Source organism: Geotrypetes seraphini, chromosome 3, assembly GCF_902459505.1.
Source record: "Geotrypetes seraphini chromosome 3, aGeoSer1.1, whole genome shotgun sequence".
In the NCBI taxonomy this organism is placed as follows: domain Eukaryota; kingdom Metazoa; phylum Chordata; class Amphibia; order Gymnophiona; family Dermophiidae; genus Geotrypetes; species Geotrypetes seraphini.
In genome coordinates this window covers 193,072,651-193,099,214 of record NC_047086.1, presented here as the reverse complement: position 1 = coordinate 193,099,214, position 26,564 = coordinate 193,072,651, and the positions used below count along the sequence as shown (strand labels likewise).

Genomic DNA, 26,564 nt, shown 5'->3' with positions numbered 1-26,564 from the left:
CAACCGGCCTGCCTCAAGAGTCTTATGAGTCTTCAACGGGTGTATTAGAAAACCGTATGAAATACAAGGATGCACACACCCTCTATATGCGGCTAATTCAAAGACGTGAACCATTGATTATCCTAACGGACATATATAGAGGAGCTTTTGGATGAATAAAGGCATTTGTATGTATCAGATGAGTTGAAGGACACTTCCCTTGGTGCTCGCCATTCTGACCAGGACAATTCCACCTTTTTTTTTTGTGCTTTTGAGTTTGTGGTTTTGTTTCCCCTGTTTTACTTTGTACTACTGAAAAATGTACAATGCAAGTCAATAACCTGGATTTTGAGTGGCTGCACCTGAGAACCCGAAGTATTCCTAGTCCCAACAACGCAAAGACAGAATCACAAAGTCAGACTTGCTATCTTTAAAAACGCTGGTGCTTTAAATACGTAACCCCCCACACCAATATCACTTTAAACATATTTTCCCGCATCCCTTTCCCCCACTTAAGTGAAGCCTACCCCCAATGCAACAATTGCCCCCAACACTTCATTCCTGGCACCTACCTAGAGCATCTCTGTTGAATAATGGTGGTTGTGGTAGGTGATTTTCAAACACTCCTGCCCTGGCAGCTCCAAACATCATCCCCTTAACTCAGGGGTGTCCAATGTCGGTCCCCGAGGGCCGCAGTCCAGTCGGACCCCCAGGACCTCCCCAATGAATATACACGAGGTCCACCCGCATGCACTGCTTTCATTGTATGCCAATAGATCTCATGCACATTCACCGGGGAAATCCCGAAAACCCGACTGGACTGCGGCCCTCGAGGACCGACACTGGACACCCCTGCCTTAACTCATGGTGATATGTCTAGATGTTCAAGCTGCCAAATAATGGGGGGGGGGGGTCAGCCTAAACCCTTAGAAGTATTATTGTATAACTACTGCTAAATAACTGAGGCAGTCATTTTAATGCTGAAAACCGCCGTGGTCTAAAGCTTTTTTTCAGCGCATTTTTGACATCGTTGTTCCTGAGACTGTAAATCATGGGATTCAACATAGGGATTATCACTGTGTACACTACAGAAACCATTCTACTTTTGTTTAGTGAGTAATGGGAACTCGGAATTACATACATGATAATAAGTGTTCCAAAGAATAAAATCACGGTGATAAAATGGGAGGAGCACGTGGAAAAGGCCTTTTGTCGTCCCTCTGCAGAACGGATTCTCAAGATGGCGGCGATAATGTAACTGTAAGAGAGAATTATCACCACCAATGAAATGGTGGTAATAAAGAAACCCATGAAAGATAGTATAGTCTCATTGATTACAGTACTTGAGCAAGCGAGCTTTAACAGTGCGGGGATATCGCAAAAGAATTGTTTGATCTCATTGGAACCACAAAATGAGAGAGAGAAGGCATTACTAACTTGTGTAAAAGAGTTTACAAAGCCACCTATGTAAACCGTGGTCACTAACTGGATACACATTTTTCTGGTCATAACGGAAGTATAAAGCAATGGGTTGCATATCGCCACATAACGATCGTACGCCATCATGGCCAGCAAATAACACTCTGCGGTCCCCAGCGTTGTAAAACTGAAGAACTGGATAGCACACCCAATCAGAGAAATGGTTTTTTTCTTCACCATGAGGTTCACCAATAGTTGGGGGGTTATTGTTGAAGAATAACAGAGGTCTAAGATCGATAAGTTGCTGATGAAAAAGTACATGGGTGTGTGAAGCTGAAGACTAGCCCTAATTATGGTGATGATGCTGGCGTTCCCTAGTACAGTGAGAACATACATGAAGAAAAACGCAATGAACAGTAAACTCTGCAGCTTGGGGAGGTCAGAAAATCCCAAGAGGATGAACTCGGTCACGGTGGTTTGGTTTCTTCTTGCCATTTCCACAGAAAGTGGTTATGTTTCTACTCCTGGATGAAAGAGGAAAGAAAAATATAATTATCCCTGGATCTAGCTTTCACTTATTGAACGGTCAATATTTAAAGGATTTATCTGGCTAATTTTTAGATTTAGGTACACAACACTGATGGCCAAAATTTCTCCCTCTTTACCCACACAAAATTTACAAGGTCAAAAAACAGTTATCATGTGAACATTTCCAGGGTTAGGTTAGATTTGGCCAGTCAGTGCCAGATAAAGTTGTCCATAGGCAGGTGATCTGGGACTTATAGACCAGTGAGTCTGACATTGGTGCCGGGCAAAATGATAGACTATTATAAAGAACAAAATGACATAACGTATATTCAGGTTTCAGGTTTATTTAAAAATTTGATACACCGCCTTAATAAAATTCAAAGCAGTTTTACATAATATAAAAACAAAGTATAATAAGAATGTACATTAAAAAACAAATTACAAACAACACTACAAACAATCAAACGCACTGACAAACATTAACTTACCGATACAAGATGGAGAAGGGCAGAAATACAATTTGTATAAAGAGAAAGAGAGGGGAAGGGGAACAAAATAAGGTCTAGAATAATGTAAAATAAGCTAAAATGATTAAAAAATGGCATGGATTAATGCAATTAAGCATGGATTAATGCGAGAAAGCCAACATGGATTTAGTCAAGGGAAATCTTGCCTCACCAATCTACTACATTTCTTTGAAGGGGTATCTGGATTTTCAAAAGGCATTTGCCAAAGAACCTCATGAAAGACTTCTGAGGTTGGTAGAGGATGTTATGCAGCAGAGTTTTGCACAGATTGCAAGTTAGAGAGGCAACACTGTGGGAGACAAGTGGTAAGGAAATTAGATTGCAGAAGTAGATTGCAGTAATCTAAGCCCAAATGCATCACCTTGCATTTCTTAGCATTAAATTGTAGCTGTGAAATTTCAGACCATTCTTTAAGCTTTGCTAGGCCTTTCTTCATGTTATTCACACCATCCGGGGTGTCTACTCTATTGCAGATTTTGGTATCATCCACAAAGAGGCAAATCTTACCTGACAGCCCTTCAACAATATCGCTTATAAAAATGTTAAAAAGAACATGCCCAAGAAAGAACCTTGAGGCACACCACTGCTAACATCCCTTTCCTCAGAATGATCTCCATTGATGACTACCCTCTGTTGTCTTCACTCAACCAGTTCTTGACCCGGCCCGTAACTTTGGGGCCCATCATGAGGGCACTCAGTTTATTTATTAGATGTCTGTATGGAACACTGTCGAAGACTTTAAAATCTAAATACACCAGATCTAGCACACTCCCTCTAACCAATTCTGTGTTCACCCAGTCAAAGAAATTGATCAGATTTGTCTGACAAGATCTCCCTCTAGCGAATCCATGTTGCCTCCGGCTGTAATCCACAGAATTCCAGAAACTTCACCATTCTTTGTTTTAAAAGTGTTTCCATTAATTTCTGTACCACAGAAGTCAGACTTACTGGCCTGTAATTCCCTACTTCTTCCTTACTTCCACTTTTTTGTAAATGGACCTCATCCGCCCTTCCTCAGTCCTTCGGTACCACTCCTGACTCTAGAGAAGCATTGAAAAGGTCAGTCAACGGAGCCACCAAAACTTCCCTAAGTTCCTTCTGCAACCTTGGATGTACACCATCCTGCCCCATTGCGTTGTCTCCCTTTAATTTAGCTAGCTCCTCACAAACATAACCCTCTGAAAATTGGTCAGGGTCTACCACTCCTCCAGCCCTAGTCATGTTTGTCTTCTGCGGTCCCGCTGCTGGCACTTCAGCCGTGAACACAGAACAGAAATATTTATTAAGCAATTCAGCCTTTTCTATATCAGCTTGGGGAAATCCATTGCTTATTCCTAGGATAAGCAGCATAAAATATTTTTTACTATTTGCAATCTAGCTAGGTTCTTGGGACCTGGCTTGATGGACCTTCGGTCTGTCTCAGTATGGAAATTCTTATGTTCTTAAACCCCATTGGAATTAAAACCAGAGCAAAACATCAGAATTTGCTTTTCAGAGAATTGTAGAAAAGATTTTAAAAATGGCTCGAATCCAACACCTATAGCTTATGTATATTAAGAGATCCCAAAAATGAACTATTAATTGAATCTGGCTGAGAGATGCTTCAGAGTGATTGCTTAATAGCCTGAATCTTATTCTGAAAATAGCACACTAACATTTCAGCCATTGAGAGATCCTTGGTGTCATCATTTATCTGTTGAACATTTTTAACTGTGGGCTTCTCAAGTTCTGAGCAATCTGGAATACTTCCTTTGATTTATTCTCTACCTCCCGAATTGGTTTTGCAAAATGCTCTCTCTTTCATTTTCTAACCCTGTCATCATATCGTTATTACAAAGACACTCAATGAAATTACCTGGAAATACTTTTAAAACAAAAAGGAGAAAATATCTTTTCACTCAGTGAATAGTTAAGTTCTGGAACTCGTTGCCAGAGGATGCGGTAACAGCGGTTAATGTAGCTGGGTTTACAAAAAGTTTGGAAAAGTTCCTGGAGGAAAAGTCCATATTCTGCTATTGAGACAGACATTTTTATTTATTTATTTTTTTTTTTTGGGGGGGGAGACACTGCTTGCCCTGAATTAGTAGCATGGAATGTTGCTACTATTTGGGTTTCTGCCAGGTACTTGTGACCTACAGTTGATTGGCCACTTTTGGAAACAGAATATTGGGCTAAATGGACCTTAGTCTGATCAGTATGGCTATTCTTGTGTTCTTACTATGAGGTTGATTTTATAACAGGACAGCTAAGTAATGAAGGCATGCATCAGAAAGTTCATAGGTTGTGTATATTTTATCCCTGCTTTGAGGCAGATGCAAATGATCTGCTTCAATATATGGGAAAATGTGTGTTTTATAAGGTGTGTGCATGTATATATTGTGGCTCCACTCAGCTGAAGATGCCTTTTCTTGTTCTACATAAACATTTGTCCTTCTCATTGGTAGATCACGGCATCCTCCCTCCCCTAATTCCACTATCTTGGAACTCCTTGAGTCCTGATTCCACCAGATCCACCCAAAAACTTAAACTATCCTTCCCCACACTAAAAGGTATCCACTATGCGGGAAAATTAGGGAAATCTCTCTAATTCAGAATCACCGAGCTCTGGAATAACCATACTGCCCCACTACGGAATCTGGACTCCTTCCAACTATTCCGAAAGCATCTGAAAACTAGGCTATTCTCTTCCCCCCCCCCCCAATACTCAATCTCCAACCCCATTATGCTGTTCCTTCCTTACATTAAGCTCTTGTAAACCGCACCGAGCTCCATGATTATGGAGAGGATGTGGTCTATAAACTTAAGGTTTAGTTTAGTTTATGCACATATAACCCCTCACAATTCTAGAAGCATCTATTTCATTGGGTAAAATGTTCTTTTACTCTAACGAGAATCCTGCAGCCCCAAACTGGAGTAAGGTTTCCTCTATGAAGATATTTTCTTCATCCATTAGACCCGGAAAGCAAAGATGATATTGCAGCCATTAACAACAAATTTGTAATAATAAAAAACTGGCTTAACACAAATAAATTAGCATTAAATCTCAATAAAACGAAGTCGATGCTCTTTTCTTGGAAAAAAGATACACTACTAAGATCTCCAATTTCCATTAACAACACTGATTTAGAACTGGTCACCGCTCTAAAAATATTGGGCATCATGATAGATGATAAACTTACATATCATGATTATATTAGCAATATTGTTAAAACATGTTTTTATAAACTTCGATTAATTCGCTCACTTGCCAAATTCTTACAGCCTGAATCCATTAATATTCTAATACATTCTTTAATAATCTCTAGAATAGATTACTGTAATTCCCTCCTCATTAACGTTACGCAAAAAGAAAAAAGAAGGCTGCAATTAATACAAAATACTGCCGTAAAAATGATCTACAACGCTAAAAAATATGACCATGTTACCCCTCTGTTGGTTAAATCCCACTGGTTTCCGGTAAGCCATCGCATTACTTTTAAATTATTGTTTTTAGTTTTTAAAGCCTTAAATTTTGAAGAACCCCAATTTATCAATAGATGGCTAATCCCTTATAGCACAACACGATCTCTTCGCTCAACCTCCCACAATCTTCTCTCCATTCCTTCATTGAAAGTCATAGGTACCAGACGGCATGATATGTTCTCAGTTATGGCCCCCCATTCATGGAATCTCTTACTACAATATATTAGAGAGCTAAAAGATTTAACTTTGTTTAAAAAAAACTTTAAAAAACATTTCTTTTTAAGGACGCCTATGACTTCTAGTATTTTAAATATCGATTTTCCTTTTTTTTTTCTCTTTTTAAGCAGCTAACATTACCCTCCTTTTTGTTTTTCCCTTTTATGTTTTTTCCTCTCTTCTATCCAAAAATTGTAACTTTTTCCCTCTTATCCTCACAATTCTTGTAAGTCTCAACCCATAAAACTTATTTTAAATGTATGTGCTTAGTTTGTTAAGTTCTAACTCATAACAAAAGTTATTTTATATGTTAATACTAACATTTTATTTGTATATTTTATTAGTATATGTTTTTATTGCTGTACATCGCCTAGCAATTTGAATAGGCGATTCATCAAGAACAAATAAACTTGAAACTTGATTAACTGGTGTGTTCACATTAGCCTACTTAGCACATCCTAAATATGTGGAAGGAAAAGGGATTTGATTTATCACTTTCTGTGGTTACAATTGGAGGCAGTGGAGGGTTAGGTGATTTACCCATGGTCACAAGGAGCTGCAGCAGGAATTGAACTCGCTTCCCCAGGTTCTCAGGCTGTTGCATTAACCACTAGGATACTTCTACACAGGAAGTAAAGGCTCCCACATTAACTTTTAATAGGTTCTATATCAGGGGTGTCAAACTCAATCACTTAAGGGGCCGAAATCTAAAACATAAACTAAGTCGCAGGCCAAATTTTTTATTAAGATACTTAGGGGTCCTTTTATTAAGGTATGCTAATCGATTTAGTGTGCGCTAAATACGCACCTTAATAAAAGGAGCCCTTAGTCTTAGTAGAAGGATAGGGTTACAACCTCTCCAACCCCATGCCAGCTCTGTGATGTAAACAAAATAAATAAAAAAGACTTTTCCTCTCTTTTTTAGGTCCTAGTTCACACTTGCTGTCTAACACCAGCTCTGGCAGGATACACATTTCAAATCTGACATATTGTAATCACAAAACAGAAAATTAAAAAAAAAATTCTACCTTTTGTTGTCTGGTCATTATTCAAATCATGTTGTGGGCCCAGGTCTGGTTCTCTTCTGATAACTCGCTTGCCAGGATCTCCTTTCTTCTTCCTTTCTGTGTCCCTTCCCTCCCCTAGATGTCTGGCATCTTTCCTTTTGGCCCGAGATTTGGCCCTCTGTTCCTTCCCTCCTTCCATCCCTGCTTCCCAGTCTCACATTAAAGCAGCCTGCAGAGGATCACCAGTCAGCTGTAGCGATCCTAGCAGAGGAAACGTGCTGCTGAGGCTATGGTAGCCTGCTAGGATCGCTACAGCTGACCGGTGATCCTCTGCAGGCTGCTTTAATGTGAGACCGGGAAGCCGGGATGGAGGGAGGGAAGGAACGGTGGGCCCAATTTAATTATCCTGTGGGCCAAATTTGGCTCATGGGCTTGAATTTGACATCCCTGTTCTACATGCTAATGTGAACATTAGGCATGACCTGAAAATATATATATACTGTATAGATAAAGCATTAAATTGTGCTGCTTTAAACTGGCATTCAACACTCGGAAAGTCCATTAGGATGTGTTAAACCCAGCTTTCAGTGTACTTTAGTAAAAGAAACTCAGATAATAATAATAAAAATAAAGCTTTATTTATATCCTGTCCTACCTTTTCAGATTGTGAGTCCTTTGCTGAAAATACTTAGCGGTAAATATTCAGCTGGCCGTGATCATTTTTCATTACCACAGACTTTATGCTCAGATATACTGTAAAATGTCATAGAAACATGACAGCAGGCGAGTTAAGGCATTTTGTGGTATTTTGCTTATTAGCACAGACTAACACATTTTGCAGTAGCCTGTTTTTCACCTTGCAAAGCATGCATTAGGAATTAAAGCCCTTTAATTAAAGGCCTTTAAGTTTGTACCTGAGACAATGGAAGGTTAAATGAGTTCCCCAAAGTCGCCCAAGGACCTCTGGGATTATCAGTCAGTGTCTATAAATAGCAGATGTTTGATCTCTCATCGTATCTTTGCAGCCAGGTCAGTGTCTTTCTATGTGAATTTTATACAACTGTATGATTTGGATTTTTAGTAAATAAAAACAAATTTTAAATTACCGGTAATCCAAGCTTACAATTTGTTTTACTCTTTGGGATCTTGCCAGGTGTTTGTAAACTGGGTTGGCCACTGTTGGAAACAGGATACTAGGCTTGATGGACCTTCGGTCTGTTCCAGTATGGCAGCTCTTATGTAATTTAAAGGTATCACAATATGGGGTTCATTTTCAAAACAGAGAGACATCCAAGAAAATGACATAAAATGGTATTTGGATGTCTTAATCACTGAAACGTCCAAATTGCCATTTTTGAAACCTACTTCCTAGACCTTTTTCTCAGCTATTTGTCTCCAGTGTGTCTTAGATATGGTTATGGGATAGTAGATATGCCTTTGGGATAGCAGAGTCGAACATAGGGCAAAAACAGATTGGCCTCTGAAGTGGTTAGAGGACAAAATGTAATCAATGAAACTTTGGTAGCACAGGAGGGAATCATACTACCACCCCTACATATAAAGCTAGGCCTGATGAAACAATTTGTAAAGGCTTTGGGTTAAATTTGGAACTTGAATGGACTACATTGATATGAATGGTTTCAGCCGGGTGGGCCTCAGGTTACAATAACTCGGGTCTTTACTATCCTGGGGGAAGCTTTTATGGAGGGCATAACAGCATTTTGCAACTAAATTTTTCCAGTTAATTTTCCCTTCCCTATTCTAAATGTTGGTGCCACCCCTATGATGATGTCATCATCAGCAGTCCAAGCTGGGTGAGTGTATTTAAGTGAGACAGGAACAAGCCACGTCCATTATGAATTAACTATTCAGTGGTCGGTTACAGCGGCTGTAAGCTGAAAGGTTTGAATGTCTTTGTGCATTTTTTATTAAAGAACCATCTATAAAAAGTGTTCTCACGGTGTCGGGATATGGTAGTTAACTAAGGCTAAGATAGTAACATAGTTTAGATATGTGAGTATTAAAATGTTTGTTTTGATTCTATTAGGGACATGGTGCCTTGATAAAACCCCTTCGGGTGAAACATGTTGGCAGTATAAATCCCTAAAAGCATGACCACAAGTTTTAAGCTAAGTATTTAAACTATTTATACACTAAGGTGGAAAAAAGTATTTTTAAACTTAATAGCAAAGTATGGAAGATCCGGTGAGGAAGTAGTACATAAAGCCTGACACAATGAATTTGTATGAGTGCTAGGTGGGACTTCTGAGGATCTATAAATGTTGTACTATTTATTTATAAATGTTGTACTAAGGGGAGACACTGTACTACTTGGGGACTTCAATATGCCTGATACAGACTGGGGCACACTTTCAGCGACAACCAGCGCTAGTAGGAGGTTATTAAACTCCATAAAGGGAGCCCGTCTCAAACAAATGGTGATGGAGCCCACTAGGGCCCAGGCGATCCTCGACCTGGTACTCACCAACGGGGAAAGCGTTTCAGAGGTCTCAGTAGGAGATACGCTAGCCTCCAGTGACCACAACATAGTATGGTTCAACCTTAGGAAAGGCTTCCCTAGATCAAACACGAAAACAAAGGTACTCCATTTCCGCGGCACAGACTTCGCACGCATGGGAGATTTCGTCCATCGGACGCTGCAGGACCAAGTGGAGACCGATGATGTAGAAGCTAAGTGGTTAACAATGAAATCAACCATACATGAAGCAACTAGCCGCTTCATAAAATCAGTAAATAAACGACAAAGAAACAATAAACCCCAATGGTTCACCGCAGAGATCTCACACCTAAGGAGAAGAAAAAAGCATTTCTTTCCTACAAGCGTACGGAAACAAGCGAAGCCATCATGGAATATAGGACCAGATCTACAGTGGTCAAAACAGCAATTAGGGAGGCCAAACTTCGTGTGGAAGAAACTCTAGCAAAGAACATTAAGAAGGAGGACAAATCCTTCTTCAGGTATATTAGTGATAGGAAAAAGAACACAGACGGGATAGTACGCCTTAGCAAACCGGATGGGAATTACGTGGAAGCAGATTCAGATAAAGCCAAACTACTGAACGAATACTTCTGCTCTGTCTTCACTTGCGAGGCACCAGGACACGGTCCTCAGTTAAAGGCTAAGTCAAGTGCGAACGACCCGTTTCAGAATTTTGAGTTCACACCAGGTGAAGTTTACAGTGAACTGTCAAGACTAAAGGTAAATAAAGCCATGGGACCAGACAATCTGCACCCAAGAGTGCTCAAAGAGTTGTGCGATGTCCTGGCGATACCGCTAGCTGCACTCTTCAATCTCTCCCTAAGCACGGGGAGAGTACCCTTGGACTGGAAAACAGCCAACGTCATTCCTCTACACAAAAAGGGTTGCAGGGCAGAGGCTGCGAATTACAGGCCGGTGAGTCTCACATCAATAGTGTGTAAACTCATGGAAACTTTAATTAAACGCAAATTAGACACGATCCTGTCTGAGGGAAATCTACGGGATCCCAATCAACATGGATTCACCGGGGGTAGGTCCTGCCAATCTAATCTCATCAGCTTCTTTGACTGGGTGACAAGGAAGCTAGACTTGGGAGAGTCTATGGACATCGTGTACCTGGATTTCAGTAAAGCATTTGATAGCGTCCCACACCGCAGGCTGTTGAGCAAAATGAAATCGATGGGGTTAGGAGAAACACTAACTACTTGGGTCAATGATTGGCTAAGTGGAAGACTTCAAAGGGTAATGGTTAACGGTACCCTCTCTAAAACATCGGAGGTGACCAGCAGAGTACCGCAGGGTTCAGTCCTGGGCCCACTCCTTTTCAACATATTCATAGGGGATCTGACTCAGGGGCTTCAGGGTAAAATAACATTATTCGCCGACGACGCTAAACTATGCAATATAGTAAGGGAATGTACTTTACAGGATAGTATGGCACAGGACCTGCTTACATTGGAAAGATGGTCCTCGACCTGGCAGTTGGGCTTTAACGCTGGGAAATGTAAGGTTATGCACCTCGGTAGCGGTAATCCATGCAGAAACTACACTTTGAATGGAGAAACTTTAACTTGTACTTCGGCGGAACGAGACCTAGGAGTAATCATCAGTGCAGACATGAAAACTGCCAATCAAGTGGAGAAGGCTTCATCTAAAGCAAGGCAGATGATGGGATGTATCAGTAGAAGTTTTGTCAGCAAGAAGCCTGAAGTCATAATGCCATTGTACAGAACCATGGTGAGACCTCATCTGGAATACTGTGTACAATTCTGGAGGCCACATTACCGTAAAGATGTGCTTAGAATCGAATCGGTTCAACGGATGGTCACCAGGAGGATCTCGGGGCTAAAGGGTCTCTCGTACGAGGAGAGACTAAACAAACTACAGCTCTACACTCTAGAAGAACGTAGGGAGAGGGGAGACATGATTGAGACATTTAAATACATCACGGGACGCATCGAGGTGGAAGATGATATCTTCTTTCTCAGGGGACCCTCTGCCACTAGAGGGCATGCGCTCAAACTCAGAGGCGGGAAATTTCATAGCGACATCAGGAAGTATTTCTTCACAGAAAGAGTGGATGACCGTTGGAATGAGCTTCCAGCGCAGGTGATCGAGGCCAGCAGCGTGCTGGACTTTAAGAATAAATGGGATACCTATGTGGGATCCCTACGAGGGTCGAACTGGAATATCGGTCGCTAGGTATAGACTTAAGAGGATGGGTCAGTAGGGTGGGCAGACTTGATGGGCTATAGCCCTTTTCTGCCGTCATCTTCTATGTTTCTATTTACTGTGAAGAGAGTTAGGAGGGGTAAGAGAATATACACCCTTCCAATCTGAAGTTTGGGCTGTACTCTCACAGAAAATTCAACTTGAACTATTGGTCACGGATGAAAGCATAACCCCCATCCCATCTCTACTCCACCCCCAAAAACATAAATGCAATAGTATATATCTGTCTGTTTGACAGCAGCCAATGTAATGGCCATTCCTATTACAGCAGCAAACAAGTGTCTGGAGTAGCGTGGTGGTCAGTACATTGGACTACAGAGAAAAAGACCTAGGCCCATATGCCACTCTAACCTGTGCACCTGTGATGAAAAGGTTGAGCCCACCAAACCCTCTGTAATGACATATGGGTGATACCTGCATGTTTAAGGGCTATTGGGATGGTAGACAGGTGGATACAGTTGGTTTGGGGGTGATGTTTGGAAGACTCCCCATACGATGTAAGGAGGTTATGGTGGCATGTGTAACTGGGACCCTTTATGTGAAATTCACTGTAGTGCACCTTTGGGTACCCACTGCTCTGCTGCCATGTCTGTGTGGCCAGTCTACTAAAAAGGCTGGCCCCTCCTACATGCAAATGGTTTGTTTTGTACGTTTCTCATTTGTACGGTCTGTTTTCCAAAAATGGCCAAAAAAGATAGATGCACTAAGGGTAAATACGTCTAGAAATAGCCATTTTTGAAAAATATATATGGATGTTATGTGGTTTTGAAAATGGGCATTTTCCCTACCTGATTTTTGGAAGTGCTTCCCAAAATGTCCAAAGTCAGACTTAGACATTATATCAAGAATGCACCTCCACATATAATTATTGTTTAATTTGTATTTATTAACCTTTATTTCTATGAATGATACATGGATAGCAGTGAGGAAAGAGATTTGCCTTCTGAAGTCATATTCCTTTTTCTTGATTAACAAATGATATTTCAATTAACCAATTATATCAGATGAAAGCTATTAAATAACCAAATTTTATAAAATTCACAAGCTTAGATTGATGTACAACTAAGGGGGGGAGGGGATTGGAATTTGTATACCGCCTTTTTGTGGTTTTACAATCGCACTTTTCATTCATTCGTTCAGTTTTCTATGCTGTTCTCCCAAGGGAGCTCAGAATGGTTTACATGAATTTATTCAGAAACTCAAGCATTTTTCCCTATCTGTCCCGGTGGGTTCACAGTCTAGCAATGGAGGATTAAGTGACTTGCCAAGGATTACAGGGAGCAGTGTGGGTTTTGAACACGCAACCTCAGGATGCTGAGGGCGGCCTAGGGTTACCAGATGGCTCCAGAAAAAGGAGGACGGATTGAAATATCTGGGTTTTGCTTCCATTGCTTTCAATGGAAATGAAACCCTTTTCTGGAGTCATATGGTAACCCTAGCTGAAGCTGTAGCTCTAACCACTAGGCTAAGGGGATTTTTTTTTTTTTAACCAAACAGGTGCATTAAATGACTAAACAGTACATTATTTACCCTTTAATGCACAATTTTGAGTAAAGAAATAATGAGATGCAAATCAGCTTATTATGCAAAATGATGGGTAGTCTGATGTTCCCAGGGTCCTTCTTAAAGGATCTAGTACTGGGAGACTTGTACCTCCCATTCATGATCAAATGCCCAACCTGACTCCCTAATACAAACCCTTTCACCCTCCGGCACCTCTCGAGGTTTTCCTTGTGTCTTGTGGGGTGGGGACAGGAACAATACCTGTTCATTCCTGCCTTGTCAGAGCCTGGGTTCAAAATTGCACAAAAATCCATCTAGTGGCAATCTTGTGGAAGAATGTTGTCCAAACCTTTTTCAAATTCAGCTAGTAAATACCTTCATCACATTCTCTGGCAAAATATTACACAGCTTGATTGTTGAATGAAAAAAATACTTTCGCCAATTTTTTTTTCCGGTGTGCTGATTATTAGTTCCAGGGTGTGTCCTCTAGTTATTCTGTTCTTTAAAAGATTAAACATCTGTTCCCTATTTAATCACTCCATCCCACTCATAATTTTTATAAATTTCCTACCATATCTCTTCTATCACCTTTTCTTCAAGCTAAAGAGCCCTAACTAATTTCAAAGTTGCTGCTTATCTCCGTTTGCTTTTCAGTTCTTTTATTTTGAGAGGGGTAACCAGAACTAAATGCAATATTCAAGGTATGGTTTGCACCATGGACTTACAGAGGCATTATCCTTTTCTCCACGTTATCGTCTGTTCCGTTCCAAATAATTCTTAGCATTCTTTTTGCTTTTTTTCAGCGCTGCCATTGAGCTGAGGATTTGAACATACAGATCCCCATTCTATAAATGAAGCCTAAAGTTAGGGGCCTAGATCGGTGCTCCCAGCCGATCTAGGTGCCTAACATACGCTAGCTTTTACAAAACTGCGGTAGAGGTTTCTACCGTGGGCCAGTGAGATAAATGCTCTGATGGTCTTAGAATTCCTGAGCGCTTTGGAGCATTTCCTGTATCTCGTTGGCCTGCACTAGAAACCTCTAATGTAGCTTTGCCGAGCAATCCCTTATATTGTTTAAAAGGCTTAATCAGCATTGATAATTGTAAAAGTTGGGGCATTCTCCATTGAGGGCTATACACTTAGTCCACTTTTTTCATTCTGTATTTTTCCAATGAATATGCAAGAGAGAAATTTGCGTGCTTACTATCTACTTTATAGGCAAATCTTGCTCATGCATATTCATTAGGGATATCTTGAAAACCCAACTAGCTGGGTGTCCCCCAGGACACGCTTAAGAGCCACTGTTCTAGTGTAACCAATAAATGAAATATTAAATTGGTGTCATTCATATTAGTGACAGTGAGGTTTACAATTCCAGCAGAATGGATGTATCTACTGGGACCTGATGCAGAGCAGTGATTTGTGAGCCTGTAGGTTCCCCATGATATAAAACAGATCTTAAGGTATATGGAATTCATTTCTAAGTTATGCAGAAGGTGCGAAGGAATGGGCCGGTAGGCTGAGAAAAAGTATTTTGTTCAATTTTATTGGGTGGTAATGAAGAGGTGTCTGCAGATTAAGGGACTATTATTATGATGCATCATTACATTATTACCAGGGTCACCATATTTTACAAAGGACAAACCCAGACACATAGCCCTGCCCTGTTCTGCCCCATAAAAGCCTCGTCTCTTATTTCTGACCTCCAGGCCACATTCGGGAGGCTTCTAGCATGTGCATATCTGTGTGAGCAAACTTGGGGGTGAGCAAACTTGAAAGAGACCTGGGGGTGATGGTGGACACAACATTGAAAGCATCAGCACAGTGTGCGACAGCCTCAAAGAAAGCGAACAGAATGTTGGGTATCATCAAAAAGGGTATCACGACCAGGACGAAGGAAGTCATTTTGCCGCTGTATTGGGCGATGGTGCGCCCACAGCTGGAGTACTGTGTCCAGTACTGGTCGCCGTACCTCAAAAAGGACATGGCGGTACTTGAGGGAGTCCAGAGAAGAGCGACAAAGCTGATAAAAGGTATGGAAAACTTCTCATACGCTGACAGATTGGAAATGCTGGGGCTATTCTCCCTGGAAAAGCGGAGACTTAGAGGAGACATGATAGAAACTTTCAAAATCATGAAGGGCATAGAGAAGGTAGACAGGGACAAATTCTTCAGGCTGTGGGGAGCCACAAGTACAAGGGGGCACTCGGAGAAATTGAAAAAGGACAGGTTTAGAACAAATGCTAGGAAGTTCTTTTTCACTCAGAGGGTGGTGGACACATGGAACGTGCTCCCGGAGGCTGTGATAGGCCAGAGCACGCTACAGGGGTTCAAGGAGGGTCTAGATAGGTTCCTAAAAGAAAAGGGGATTGAGGGTTACAGATAGAAGTATAGGTAGGTTATAGGAATAGTCAGAAACCACTTCACAGGTCATGGACCTGATGGGCCGCCGCAGGAGCGGACCGCTGGGCACGATGGACCTCTGGTCTGACCCAGTGGAGGCAACTTATGTTCTTATGTTCTGTGCATGCTTGTTGAAGGCCCTCCAGATGCAGCCAGAGCTCAGGGCTTTCCAAAATCCAGACAAACCGCCGGGTTTTGGAAAGTCAGTAGCACTTCTTTTCAAGGCCACAGCCTTTTTGTTTACATTTTTTGAGTTGTGTTGACATTGATATTCTGCCAGATGTTGCAATAGTGCATTTGACTCCTGACACAGTCACATTTGCTGAAACACGGCTGTGTCTGGTCCTGCATGCTTTTGAAGGCAAATATAGACTGAGTGTTGCTTGCCTCATGAAGGACTTATATGTGTTGGACTTTAAATAATTAAGTTTGTTCATTACTATAGGCTGTCTCGGATAATCTCTCTTCTTGGATTTCACTTTGTTTACTTGATGTCTTCACCTATGAGGACTTTCTTTTCCTTTAGTTGAACCCTATACCCAATTGTGAAAACAGACTGGTTTGAGCAGGCCTGGCAAGTATGCTTGCAAGGCCTATTCTTTAACATGACCTAAATCTAAACCTCCCAAAATCTGGCTGTTGATATTGCACCTGCTCAAATTAGAAATGCATATGTGCTTGTTTGGACCTAAGATTTTGAGGACTGATGGCGAGAACAATCGTGCTTACCTCTGTTTAAAAGTATCTCAGAAATCTCAAATTTGAGTTCTACCACTGGACTTCGTAATTGGCTCCAGTTTGGATGTCTGATTGTGTGAAATCCAACACTTACACACATAAGCTGTACACGTAGCATACATGTATAATAGCTGCAACCTATGGGGCTCACAATCAAAACCAAAACACATCTAAAAACCCACCCAAGTTGGCACTTGGATGACCTAAAAGGCAGGTTGTCCAAGTGCTGATAATCAAACCAACTTTCTGGACGTATTGCGGGACTTTTTATGCCTCTGAATGCTGCTGTGTGTCCAGAGGTGATAGGGGTATATCTGGAGGAGTGGTCAGGGCAGTATGTGGGTGGGATGGGGGCCGAAGTAGGCTTAGTCGTCCTGCAGTGATAATCGAATGCTTTACTAGATATCCTGGACATAACAAACGTTGTGAGTTAGACGATGTAAAAACAGGTATAAGTGGCAAAGTGACCAGATAACCACTGCAGAGACAAAGTAAAGACCCCACACACACTCCCCCAGTGTTCACTGATCCCCCCTCACACCACCACAAAGATCAGAATAAAAAAAGTACATACCTGTCTCCAGAACATCAGCACCTGGTATAGGAAAGCCCAGTAGATCTGCACACAGATGTCTTAAATAGTCTAGGGGGTGGGCTAGTGAACCATAGAGAGGAGAACCCAGGCCCATAAGCCACTCTAACTTCTGCATTTATGGTGGAACATGTGCACCCCCCCAAACCCCACTCTACTGCCATATAGGTGCCACCTGCACCCATAAGGGCTTTTGGGTTGTAGACAGGTAGATATAGTGGGTTTTTTTTTTTTGGGGGGGGGCTCACCATAACCTATAAGGGAGTTCTGGTGAGATGTTTATCTGCCACCCTTTTTGTGAAGTTCACAGCAGTGCCCTGTAAGGTGCTCCACTGCTCTGTTGCCTTGTCTGGGTGGCCAGTCCATTATAAGATTGGCCCCTACTATGTCTAAATGGTCTTGTTCTGGGCATTTGGGACTTGGACAAAATTTTGGTCAAAAATGTGGTATAAACATAAATGTCCTGGTGGTCTGGATGAACAATTGCCTGGACGTCCAGATAGATGATTTTCGTGGAAAAAAAATTATAGACATATTTTTAAAAAAATGGACACTTTCCCACTGCCGACTTTGGATGTCTAGTGCCATACACCCAAATCAGACTTAGACGTATGCATTGATTATGCCCCTCTACAGTATGTGTTCAAAACTCCCAGTGATGCTGCTCTTTCCCTGAACATATATAATTGTAAAATGACTGCTTTCGTAAGTCTCTTCTGTAGCTACAGCTGGAGAGTAGCACACACCTATATAGTATCAGGGTGTTCTGCCCCCAGCAGCCTTATGCTAGTTTTTATGATATAGCTCTAAGATGTATTAATGCTATTCTAATTTCTTAGAATTTTAGTGCTGTAGTCATTTCCTGCCATATGTGAGCAATGCATTGTGTGTAATGTAGTCTTTTATATGCTGCAACTACCCCTGCTTATCTGTATAAGCCTTGGTACTAGCGATCTTTTCTCTTGTAAAGACCATCATTTTCTCTCAGCTGATCTACCTCCTCTATAACTTCTATGACCTCCTCTATAACTTGGTCAGGTTCTATCCCCTATTGGTCATTTAACCTTATCCCCCTGGCCTTGTGGGTTTTCCTTCTGGACCTTTGTGCCTGAGTGAGCTCAGACATGCTCCATCTCCCCTGGAACTAAACTTGTCTCTTTACCCCACACATGCACTACTCTGCATTTCACCTCTGGAACTACTTTAATTTAGCTGATGACTCTCCAACTCTGCCATAAAACCTTTTTCTCTTCAAAATTCCCATCTTTAGCTACTACTAAAAAGCCTTTTGCCTTAGGGCAACAAGCTTCTAAGAATTTATGAATTGTGAGTAATTTAACAACTTTTATTCAATAAAGTAAATGTCAGAAAAGAACAGAGACTTCTTGTGCATGCTAGTGTGCTAAGGTTATTACTCTCTGGACATTATAGTTCAGGTCTGCCTTAAGAGTCCAGGATCAAGGCCCGAACACAGGGCATCCAGGATCAAGGCCCGAACACAGGGCACCCCCCCCCCCCCAACCTTACTAGTTGCAAATCTCCTTCACCAGAACCCCCAGGCCATCTGAACACTGTGGCTGTCAGCAGCTACACTTCCACTTCCATTTGCATTTGCCAGTTCCTCCCTGATCATGCTCAGATTTCACACATGCTCAGTTCATGCACAAAAGACACGTGATCCTGTCCTGTCACTAAATCGACCCCCATCGATTTAGTGACAGGACAAGGCCACATCTCTTTTGTGCACGAACAAATTTGGTAATCCTATCTCCCACAGGTAATTTACAAAAGGCTGCCTATTCATCAAGCCTTTTGTCAAACACTGCAAATTGTGAGTGTTCAGACTGGGGCGTCCCTTTTTCAATCTAGATAATCTATGCAAACTGAGGTTTTACATATGGGAAATGTGCTATTAAATATTGTCCATAAGAAACACCCCCTCTCCCAACCATGTTCCATATTTTCTTTATGTCTGAAGATTAGTGAAAAAAGTGAATTTACCCTTTATTGATACATACTGTTGCATAAACATTTACAAAAAAATAAAACGTTATTATAATACTGGTGTACACTCTTTTTCTGGCAAGTGTAAAACAGGAAGTTAGGGGCGGCTGCATGCACTACAAGCCTTGCATCCTGGTGCAATGAACACTGTAGAAGTGAATACACCCACTGAGTTTTTCCTAGGTCATCAGGGCCTGGCTGAGTCCATTCTGGTTTTACTTACATCAGTTAAATCTGTGAACTTGTATTCACTGTTGCATTCAGGCCCTTCTTTAGGAAACCACACTAGGCCCCAGGGCTGTTGGATTCCCACATTGGTCATAATGCACAGTCTGAAATTTAAGCATGGGCCAGCAGCAGGCAGAAGGAGCTGTATGGGGTATGAGTCCCCCTAGAGGTTCCAGTGATCCTGTTCAAGGAGGAAGATTTCAGGATCGGACTGCCATCTCCATTCTTGATGCATTCTGATACCTGCAGCACTGATTTTAGATGGTAGGAGCAGGGGCCACAAATATCACAATGTACTGGGATGGAAATATAATAACTAAAATTCTTCTTCCTTGAATAGAAGCATTGGGTAGCTGTTTTAAGGTAGGGTCAGGGCCGTTCAGCTTAACCTGTATCATGTGGAGCTATCTCAAGAGTGGGCAATTGTGGTCCTCAAGGGCCAGAACCCAAGGCTAGATGCACAAAACTCTCAAATTGTGTACCGACAGTTCCATGTACCGTGCAGTCATATATTGTCCGATTCTGGCATGCAAACGACCTCATTACTATTAAAATGAGGTCATTAATATTAAAACCAGTCATCTGATCGATGGTCTAATATTGCATGCCTGAATCAGAAAAACCCGCCAGATCTGCCTATTTTTTCATTTTTTTTCTATGGACACAGATGTATGTGGGTGTGTATTTAACACACACACACACACAAACACACAAATCTAGCCCATAAAAAAGAAAAGCTGAGCTGCCCTCCCCCAATGATCCCCTAAACCATAATAGAGGCAATAGGGATGCCCATGCCCTCCTGCTGCCATGATCTGCCCTCCTACCAGCTGAACCACTCCCCTGCAGGACCCCCTCCCCCCGATTCAATAAAAATTGACAGGAGGGATGCCCACTCCCTCCAACAGCTGTGAACCACTTCATCAAACTGACCGACCTCCGCCAGGATCCCCCAAAGTGACCTTTCCGCTCCCCTTCCCCACTTTACCAAAAATCTTCAGAAGGGATGCCCACTTCCTCCTGCCACAGAATGTCCCCATGACCCCCTCTAGCCACCCCCACCTCCCCTTGAACCTCCCCATACTTCTAAATTATGATGACAATAGGAAGGTTGCCCAGTCTGTCCTGCTTGTAGGCCCGCCACTCCAAAATGGTGGGTCTTCACCTGCCTGGTCATCCTGGGATGCAGAGGGAGGGGCATAAGGCCCTGATTGGCTCAGATGAGGGGCCTTAGGCATCTGAGCCAATCGGAGCCTTAGCGTCCTTCACATGCATCCCAGGATGTACCGGGAAGGGTAAGGCCCGCCATTTTGGACTGGTGAGTCTGTGAGCAGGAGGGACTGGGCATCCCTCCTGCCAGAGGGACATCTGGTGGCAGGAGGGAGCATCCCTCCTGTCGATTTTGGTAAAGTGGAGAAAGGAAGAGGAGAGGGGTCAGTTTGGCAGGGGGTTTTACGGTGGCAGGAGGGAGTGGGCACCCCTCTTGTTTATTTATTGAAGATCGAGGGGGGAAAGAGTTGCGGCAGCAGGAGGTAGTGGGCAGCCCTCCTGTCTATATTTTGGTTCTGGGGGTCATCAGGGGTAGGGACTGTCATCAGTTGGGAGGTGGCTCGCAGTTTGTTTTTTTAATGGGGACAGATGTGCATGTGTGACATACGCACATCTGTGTCATTAAAAAAGAAAAAAGCCCTAACAGCTGAGTGGCAGGAGGCTCATTTGAGGCTTCCCCTGCCATTCTGCTGTTTGGGCTTCCCAAAACCGGCTCTGCGCATGTGTCAGTCGCTCTCACTGTGACCGATCGGATGGGATTTCGGTGAACCTTTGCGAAGATCATTTGCATGCAGACGTGTTGGAACATCAGTCGCTGTTTCAGAATCGGCCCACAGTAACCCGTACGGTCTTAGCAACCGTGCTTTGTGCATCTAGCCCCCAACTGGGTTTTAAGATTTGCACAAATAATTTGCATGAGATTGATCTGCACAGACTACTTACATTATATGCAAATAGGTCTCATGCATATTCCTTATGTAAATCTTGAAAACTTGCTTGGGTTGTGGCCATCGAGGACTGTGGCTACTCACCCCCTGAGCTATCTGGTAGCCTGAATCCTCTCAAATAAGTATAAAGGGCTAGATTCAGGAAATGGTGCTAACAAAAATCGGTGTTCAATGCTAGTTTATAATGGACACTCAAAGATGAGCAGCTATTATAGAATTATGAATTTGGCACCCACACTTGGGCACCAGGACTTATGTCTACTGAAACCAGATGCGAAAACAACAAAAAAGAAGGTACCAAGTCTCGGGGTGAAACAGAACAGCAAAAGAAGAGGCCCAGAAGATGTCAAAGCCAACCTTCAATTACGTATACTTTATTGGTGGTTCATCAAAAATTCAAAAACAAGTCCTTGACAAACAATATAAATGTGGTCCTGACTAGGATCCAAGTTTTGGCGACTACATCACCTTCCTCAGGGGACAAGAAGGAATGGATACTTGAGAAGGATTCTCCTCAGCATGGCTTGTAGTTCATTGTATCCATTCTTTGTTGTTCCCTGAGGAAGGCGACGTAGTCGCCAAAACTTGGATCCTTATCAGGACCACATTTATATTGTAATGGCAAGAACTTGTTTTTGAATTTTTGATGAACCACCAATAAACTAAACTGGCTGCCAGGAATTACACCTGATTTCAGCAGGCGTTAAGTCCTAGTGCCCAGATTTGGGTGCGGGAATCGGCACTACATGTTACTCTATAAAGGACGTTCGGTCTGGAGTGACCTTTACGGTGGCATAGCTATGGGTGGTTACAGGCTCACCTATTTTTGGTTCAGGCCTATCCAGCTGCAGCACCATACTGATCTCTCTCCGCTGTGGCATCCTGGTATCTGCCCTCCTATACTATCTCTCAACCCTGACCCCCTCCCCAGTATATCTTGCACATATCCTGGTACCTGCAGCAGTTCATTTCTGCTGCTGGCCCCAAGGGCTTCCCTCTGCTGTGTTTCACCAGATAGGAAACAGGAAGTGACATCAGTTAGGGCAGGATGTGGCAGAGGGAGAAATATTGGATGGGTATAAAAATTACCTGTTGGGGGTATATATTGCCGGGAGGTAAAAATGTGGAAGGGCCCATCCAAGTAAAATGTGGGCCTATCCAAAATACTGGGTCTGGTTATGCCACTGGACCATTATAGAATAGCGCTGAATGCCAATATTTTTTCTGGCGTTGATTTTTTCAGCACCATTTCCTGAATCTAGCCCAAAATGTTTAGCGAAAGCCCATTTCAGACATCTGAGCTCGATGCCATATTGCCTTCTGTAGATCTAATGGAGAAAATCTTGCTTAAATATATTGAAGCACTCCCTAGGAGGAAGGGAGGCAGGAATTCAGGCTTCAAGTGCTGCAAACAGGCCAGGTATTCTATACTTGAGCTAGAATTGCATGTAGTAGAAGTGGAATCCATACTGATCTATCTCATACCTATTCATTAGGCATAGCCTGAAAACCTAGCCTGAAAATTTGCGGCACTCGAGGCCTGAATTCTGCATCCCTGCCTAGAGAGTGCTGTGAGTTCCTGCCACTGTACTTGACAGCAACACAGTGATATCACAGGAAAGCACTCTGGGGCAGATGTTCAAAAGCATACAGTTTGAATAAGGCTGGTTGTAGCTAGTCTAGTTTGATTTAGTTCAGCCTCCAAAGCACAAAAGGATTCTCGGAAGCTTTTACCGAACGCAGTAGCAGCCACTGAGAATAGTATGCAAATGCATTAAACAAGCTCATAGGTATCAAAATGAGCAGTCTGTGTAATGCACAGCAAGGAACGCCCACCTTTTGGCATGCAAACTTTTCTAGCGAATTGGAGCTGTCAGTAGCATGAAGGTAGGAGTATTTTATCTAGGGTTATCAAACGTCTGGATTTACCTGGATATGGCCTCTTTTTCAGAGGATAGAGGACCGTTTGGGCTTCTGTACAGCTTTTCAAAACTGGGGGCTGAATCTAGCGTGCATCTGCGCATGCACAGATGCATTCCAGATCCAGCCCGAAAAGATGAGGTTTGCATGGGGCTGGGGTTAGGAGGCGGAACAGGGCGGGGCTGGGAGGGCAGAATGGGGCGGGGCCACTTGCCCTCCTTTACCAGTTGCAAAATCTGGTAGCCCTAATTTTACCTGAATTTTAAACACTTGCTTGAATATTAGTCAGTGGCCATGTGTATGTGTTGTACATGTGTGTGTCCCACGTCTTACAGCCACACCTAACAGCTGAGTCTAAAATCGCCATGGAACATGCACACACACACACATACAAGACTCCCAAACTCACCACAATAAAGAGGCTTTAGCTGCAGGTTTATGTTTTACTCTTCTGCTGCTTGTTTGGGTAGGGTTACCAGATTTCTTCATTAAAAAAAAAGAGGACACATGGCCCTGCCCCAGCCCTGATTCATTCTGCTCCCACATGAACCTTGTCTCTTCTTCCCTGAGCTTGGGGCGGCATCTGAAGGGCCTCCAAGCATGCGTGGATGCAATGCGATGACATCACATGCATGCGTGGATGTGTGTGCTGTTATCACCCTACATCCGCCCATGCTCGGAGGCCCTTCAGACGTGGTCCCGATCTCGGGGCCTCCAAAAACATGGACAAACTGCTGGGTTTTGGAAATCCATTTGAGCACCCAGACAGTCTTCTAAAAAGAGGACAGGTCCGGGTTTTCACCAACATTGGGGTAGCCCTATGCGATCACATCTCTGCACTCTGCTGGACCTGTGCACATGAGATCTACATAGCTCAGCTCTTGTGCATAGACGCTAAGCACGTTCCTCCTCCTTTTACCATGTGATTCGCAACACAAATAGTGTGTATCTAATTTGCATGCTGTTTGTATTGAGCCTGTGGCATAGTAAGGGGGAGGCGGGGGTGCAGACCGCCCCAGGCACCGGCACCTCTCCGCCCCGCTACACCATGCCACGCTTATGCCATCCCTCCCCCCACCCTGTACCGCTGTAGATCTTCGCTAACGCAAGCAACTTCTCCTGCCTGTTACTTGTGCTAGCCTGGTTCCCATCTGAATCACTTCCAGGTCACGGCGCCAGGAAGTGATGTCAGAGGAAAATCCAACGATGCCGCAAGGAGCATGCTGGAGTAGCTACTCACACTGGCAAATATTTAGAGGTAATGGGGGGGGGGGGATAAAGGAGATCGTTAGGGTGGTGTGAGGAAGAAGTGGGGGTGTGGAGAGGAGGGCACAGGGGGACGCCACCTACCCTTACTACGCCACTGTATTGAGTATCACCTGATAAAACTAAATCGCTCTGTAATCCGATGTTTAGTATGTGGTGTTCTGTACATCGGCCTCCTTCTACCTTCTAGTCCCACATAAACAAAGGTCCCAGTGTTTCAGAGAAAGAAGAAATCAAAGCACAATGCAAGATTCTTTCTATGCAGCCCATCCAGATTCGAGGTTTGCCAGGAGCAGCGTGGAGTGTCTGGATTTGATTTTTAAAATTGCACAGAAAAATGAGAGTCAGAGACAGAAAGCGATCGTACAGTCTCATCTGATGAAACTTGCAAGGTTCTTCTTCCAAAGCTTTCTCATCCAATCAGAGCGCTTAGTGCAGACCCTCCTTTCAATGTCCTCTCCACAGCACTTGCGGAAGAAACCAGGAAACATTTTCTTGAAGACAGACCCCAGCCAAGCGGAAAAATGGACTGCCATTTTTCTCTGCCACTCCTGTAATCTGATATTCAGAAATAAATTATGTTCATATTGATGATTTGCTACATGTCAATCTATAAAGGATGCTCAGTCCGGAGTGACCTTTAGAGTTGCATAGCTATGGGTGAGGTCACTACAGAGTAGAGCGGGCCTCACTTTCACCCTCTGTTCTGCATGTATCCTCTGGGAGGCTCAGAAGCATTGTGCTCAGCAGGACCCACTAGTGTGTCTCTCTCTGCTCTCCAGAAGCTTGTTGGAGACCTATTGCATGTGAATCATTATGTACAACAAGAGTCAAGTTCTCACTTTGCTTTGCCATCTGTGCCAAAAAGTCTCTGCTTTGTCCTGCAACAGCTGGGCTCTTGAAGTACCTGGATGAGAAGAAACATGACAGTGGTGAGCTGAAGTAGACAAGACAGCTATGTTTATTGCATGAGAAACGTGTCAGGGGAGAGGGTACAGGGAAGAAAACAGAACCACAATGGTCTGCTCCTACAAGAATCATGTTAGAAAGGCATGCAGGTAAGAAAGCACTCCTAGCTGATTGGGCCTTATTTTCTACAGTACTCCCACCCTATTGATACCACCTGAATAATTTTTATAGTGGATCTATGCATTCATTGGTCACCGGTGAATGTATAACTTCATTTGAATATCAGTCCCACTATTTTTTTATATTCCCCAGCACTGTGAACTTTACTACAGCAGGATTTTCAGCTTCAGCCAGACTGAGAACTGGTTGCACAAAGCTCTGGGCAACTAGGGTTACCATATTTGTGAAGACAAAAAAAGGAGGACATGTGACCCTGCCCACACTCCACCCAAAGCCCTGCCCATACTCCACCCATTTCCTTGGTCCCCCTTCCCATCCTCTGTACCCTTTTAGTGCTTCTCTCTCCCTTCCTCCAACACTCCTCCCCCCACGGATGCTTTTCTCTCTCCTTCCAACCCCCCTCTCTTGCAAGTGCTTCTTTCCTTCTCTCTCTCTCTCTCTTTCCAACCCACACCCCCATGGGTGCTACTCTCATTCTCTCCTTCCAACCTCCTCTCCAGCTGTTTCTGTCTCTCCCTTCCCATCCAGCACTACCCTCCTCCATGCTCTTTTATCCAGCACTCTCTCCTTTCTGTAATGCTTTCCATAATCCCTCCCTCCCTCCATGCAGTTCTTCAGCCCCTTCCCACCTCCTCCCCCCTCCAACGCTGCTTCCCCTCATGACCTCTGTAGCTCCTGACTCCCCCACCTACCTCTTCCCCGGGCCCAGCCGCTGCAATTGAATCTTCAGGCAGTTGGCAGCAGTGAGGTAAGCCTGCTGCCACCAGCTTGCACCAGAAGCGCCTCACTGCAAATTCCGCCCATGCGGGAACAGGAAGTTGTTGCAAAGAGGCAGCTTCCGGGACAGGCCAGCAGTTGCTGGCTTACCTCATTGCTGCTGCCGCCACCTACCTTGAGGGTTCAGTTACAGTGGCCGGGCCTGGGGAGGAGTTGGGAGAGGCAGCAAAACCTGGA

The 26,564-nt window shown here is 43.2% G+C and overlaps 2 protein-coding genes across 2 annotated transcripts in view; both read right to left on the bottom strand.

The window, feature by feature from the left end:
* Nucleotides 1-948: 948 nt before the first annotated feature.
* On the bottom strand, nt 949-23,702 carry LOC117357238 (olfactory receptor 469-like). Its single transcript, XM_033937609.1, has 2 exons — nt 23,265-23,702; nt 949-1,922 (listed from the first exon to the last, which is right to left on the bottom strand). The coding sequence occupies exon 2, from the start codon at nt 1,891-1,893 to the stop codon at nt 949-951; it is 945 nt and encodes a 314-aa protein (XP_033793500.1). The 5' UTR covers nt 1,894-1,922; nt 23,265-23,702.
* Nucleotides 23,703-23,953: 251 nt separating this feature from the next.
* LOC117357912 (twist-related protein 2-like) overlaps nt 23,954-26,564 on the bottom strand; it is a 97,865-nt gene continuing 95,254 nt past the window's right edge. The window contains exon 2 of the mRNA XM_033939164.1: nt 23,954-25,428. The gene's annotated coding sequence lies outside the window, so the exon portion shown is untranslated. The remainder of the gene's footprint in view (nt 25,429-26,564) is intronic.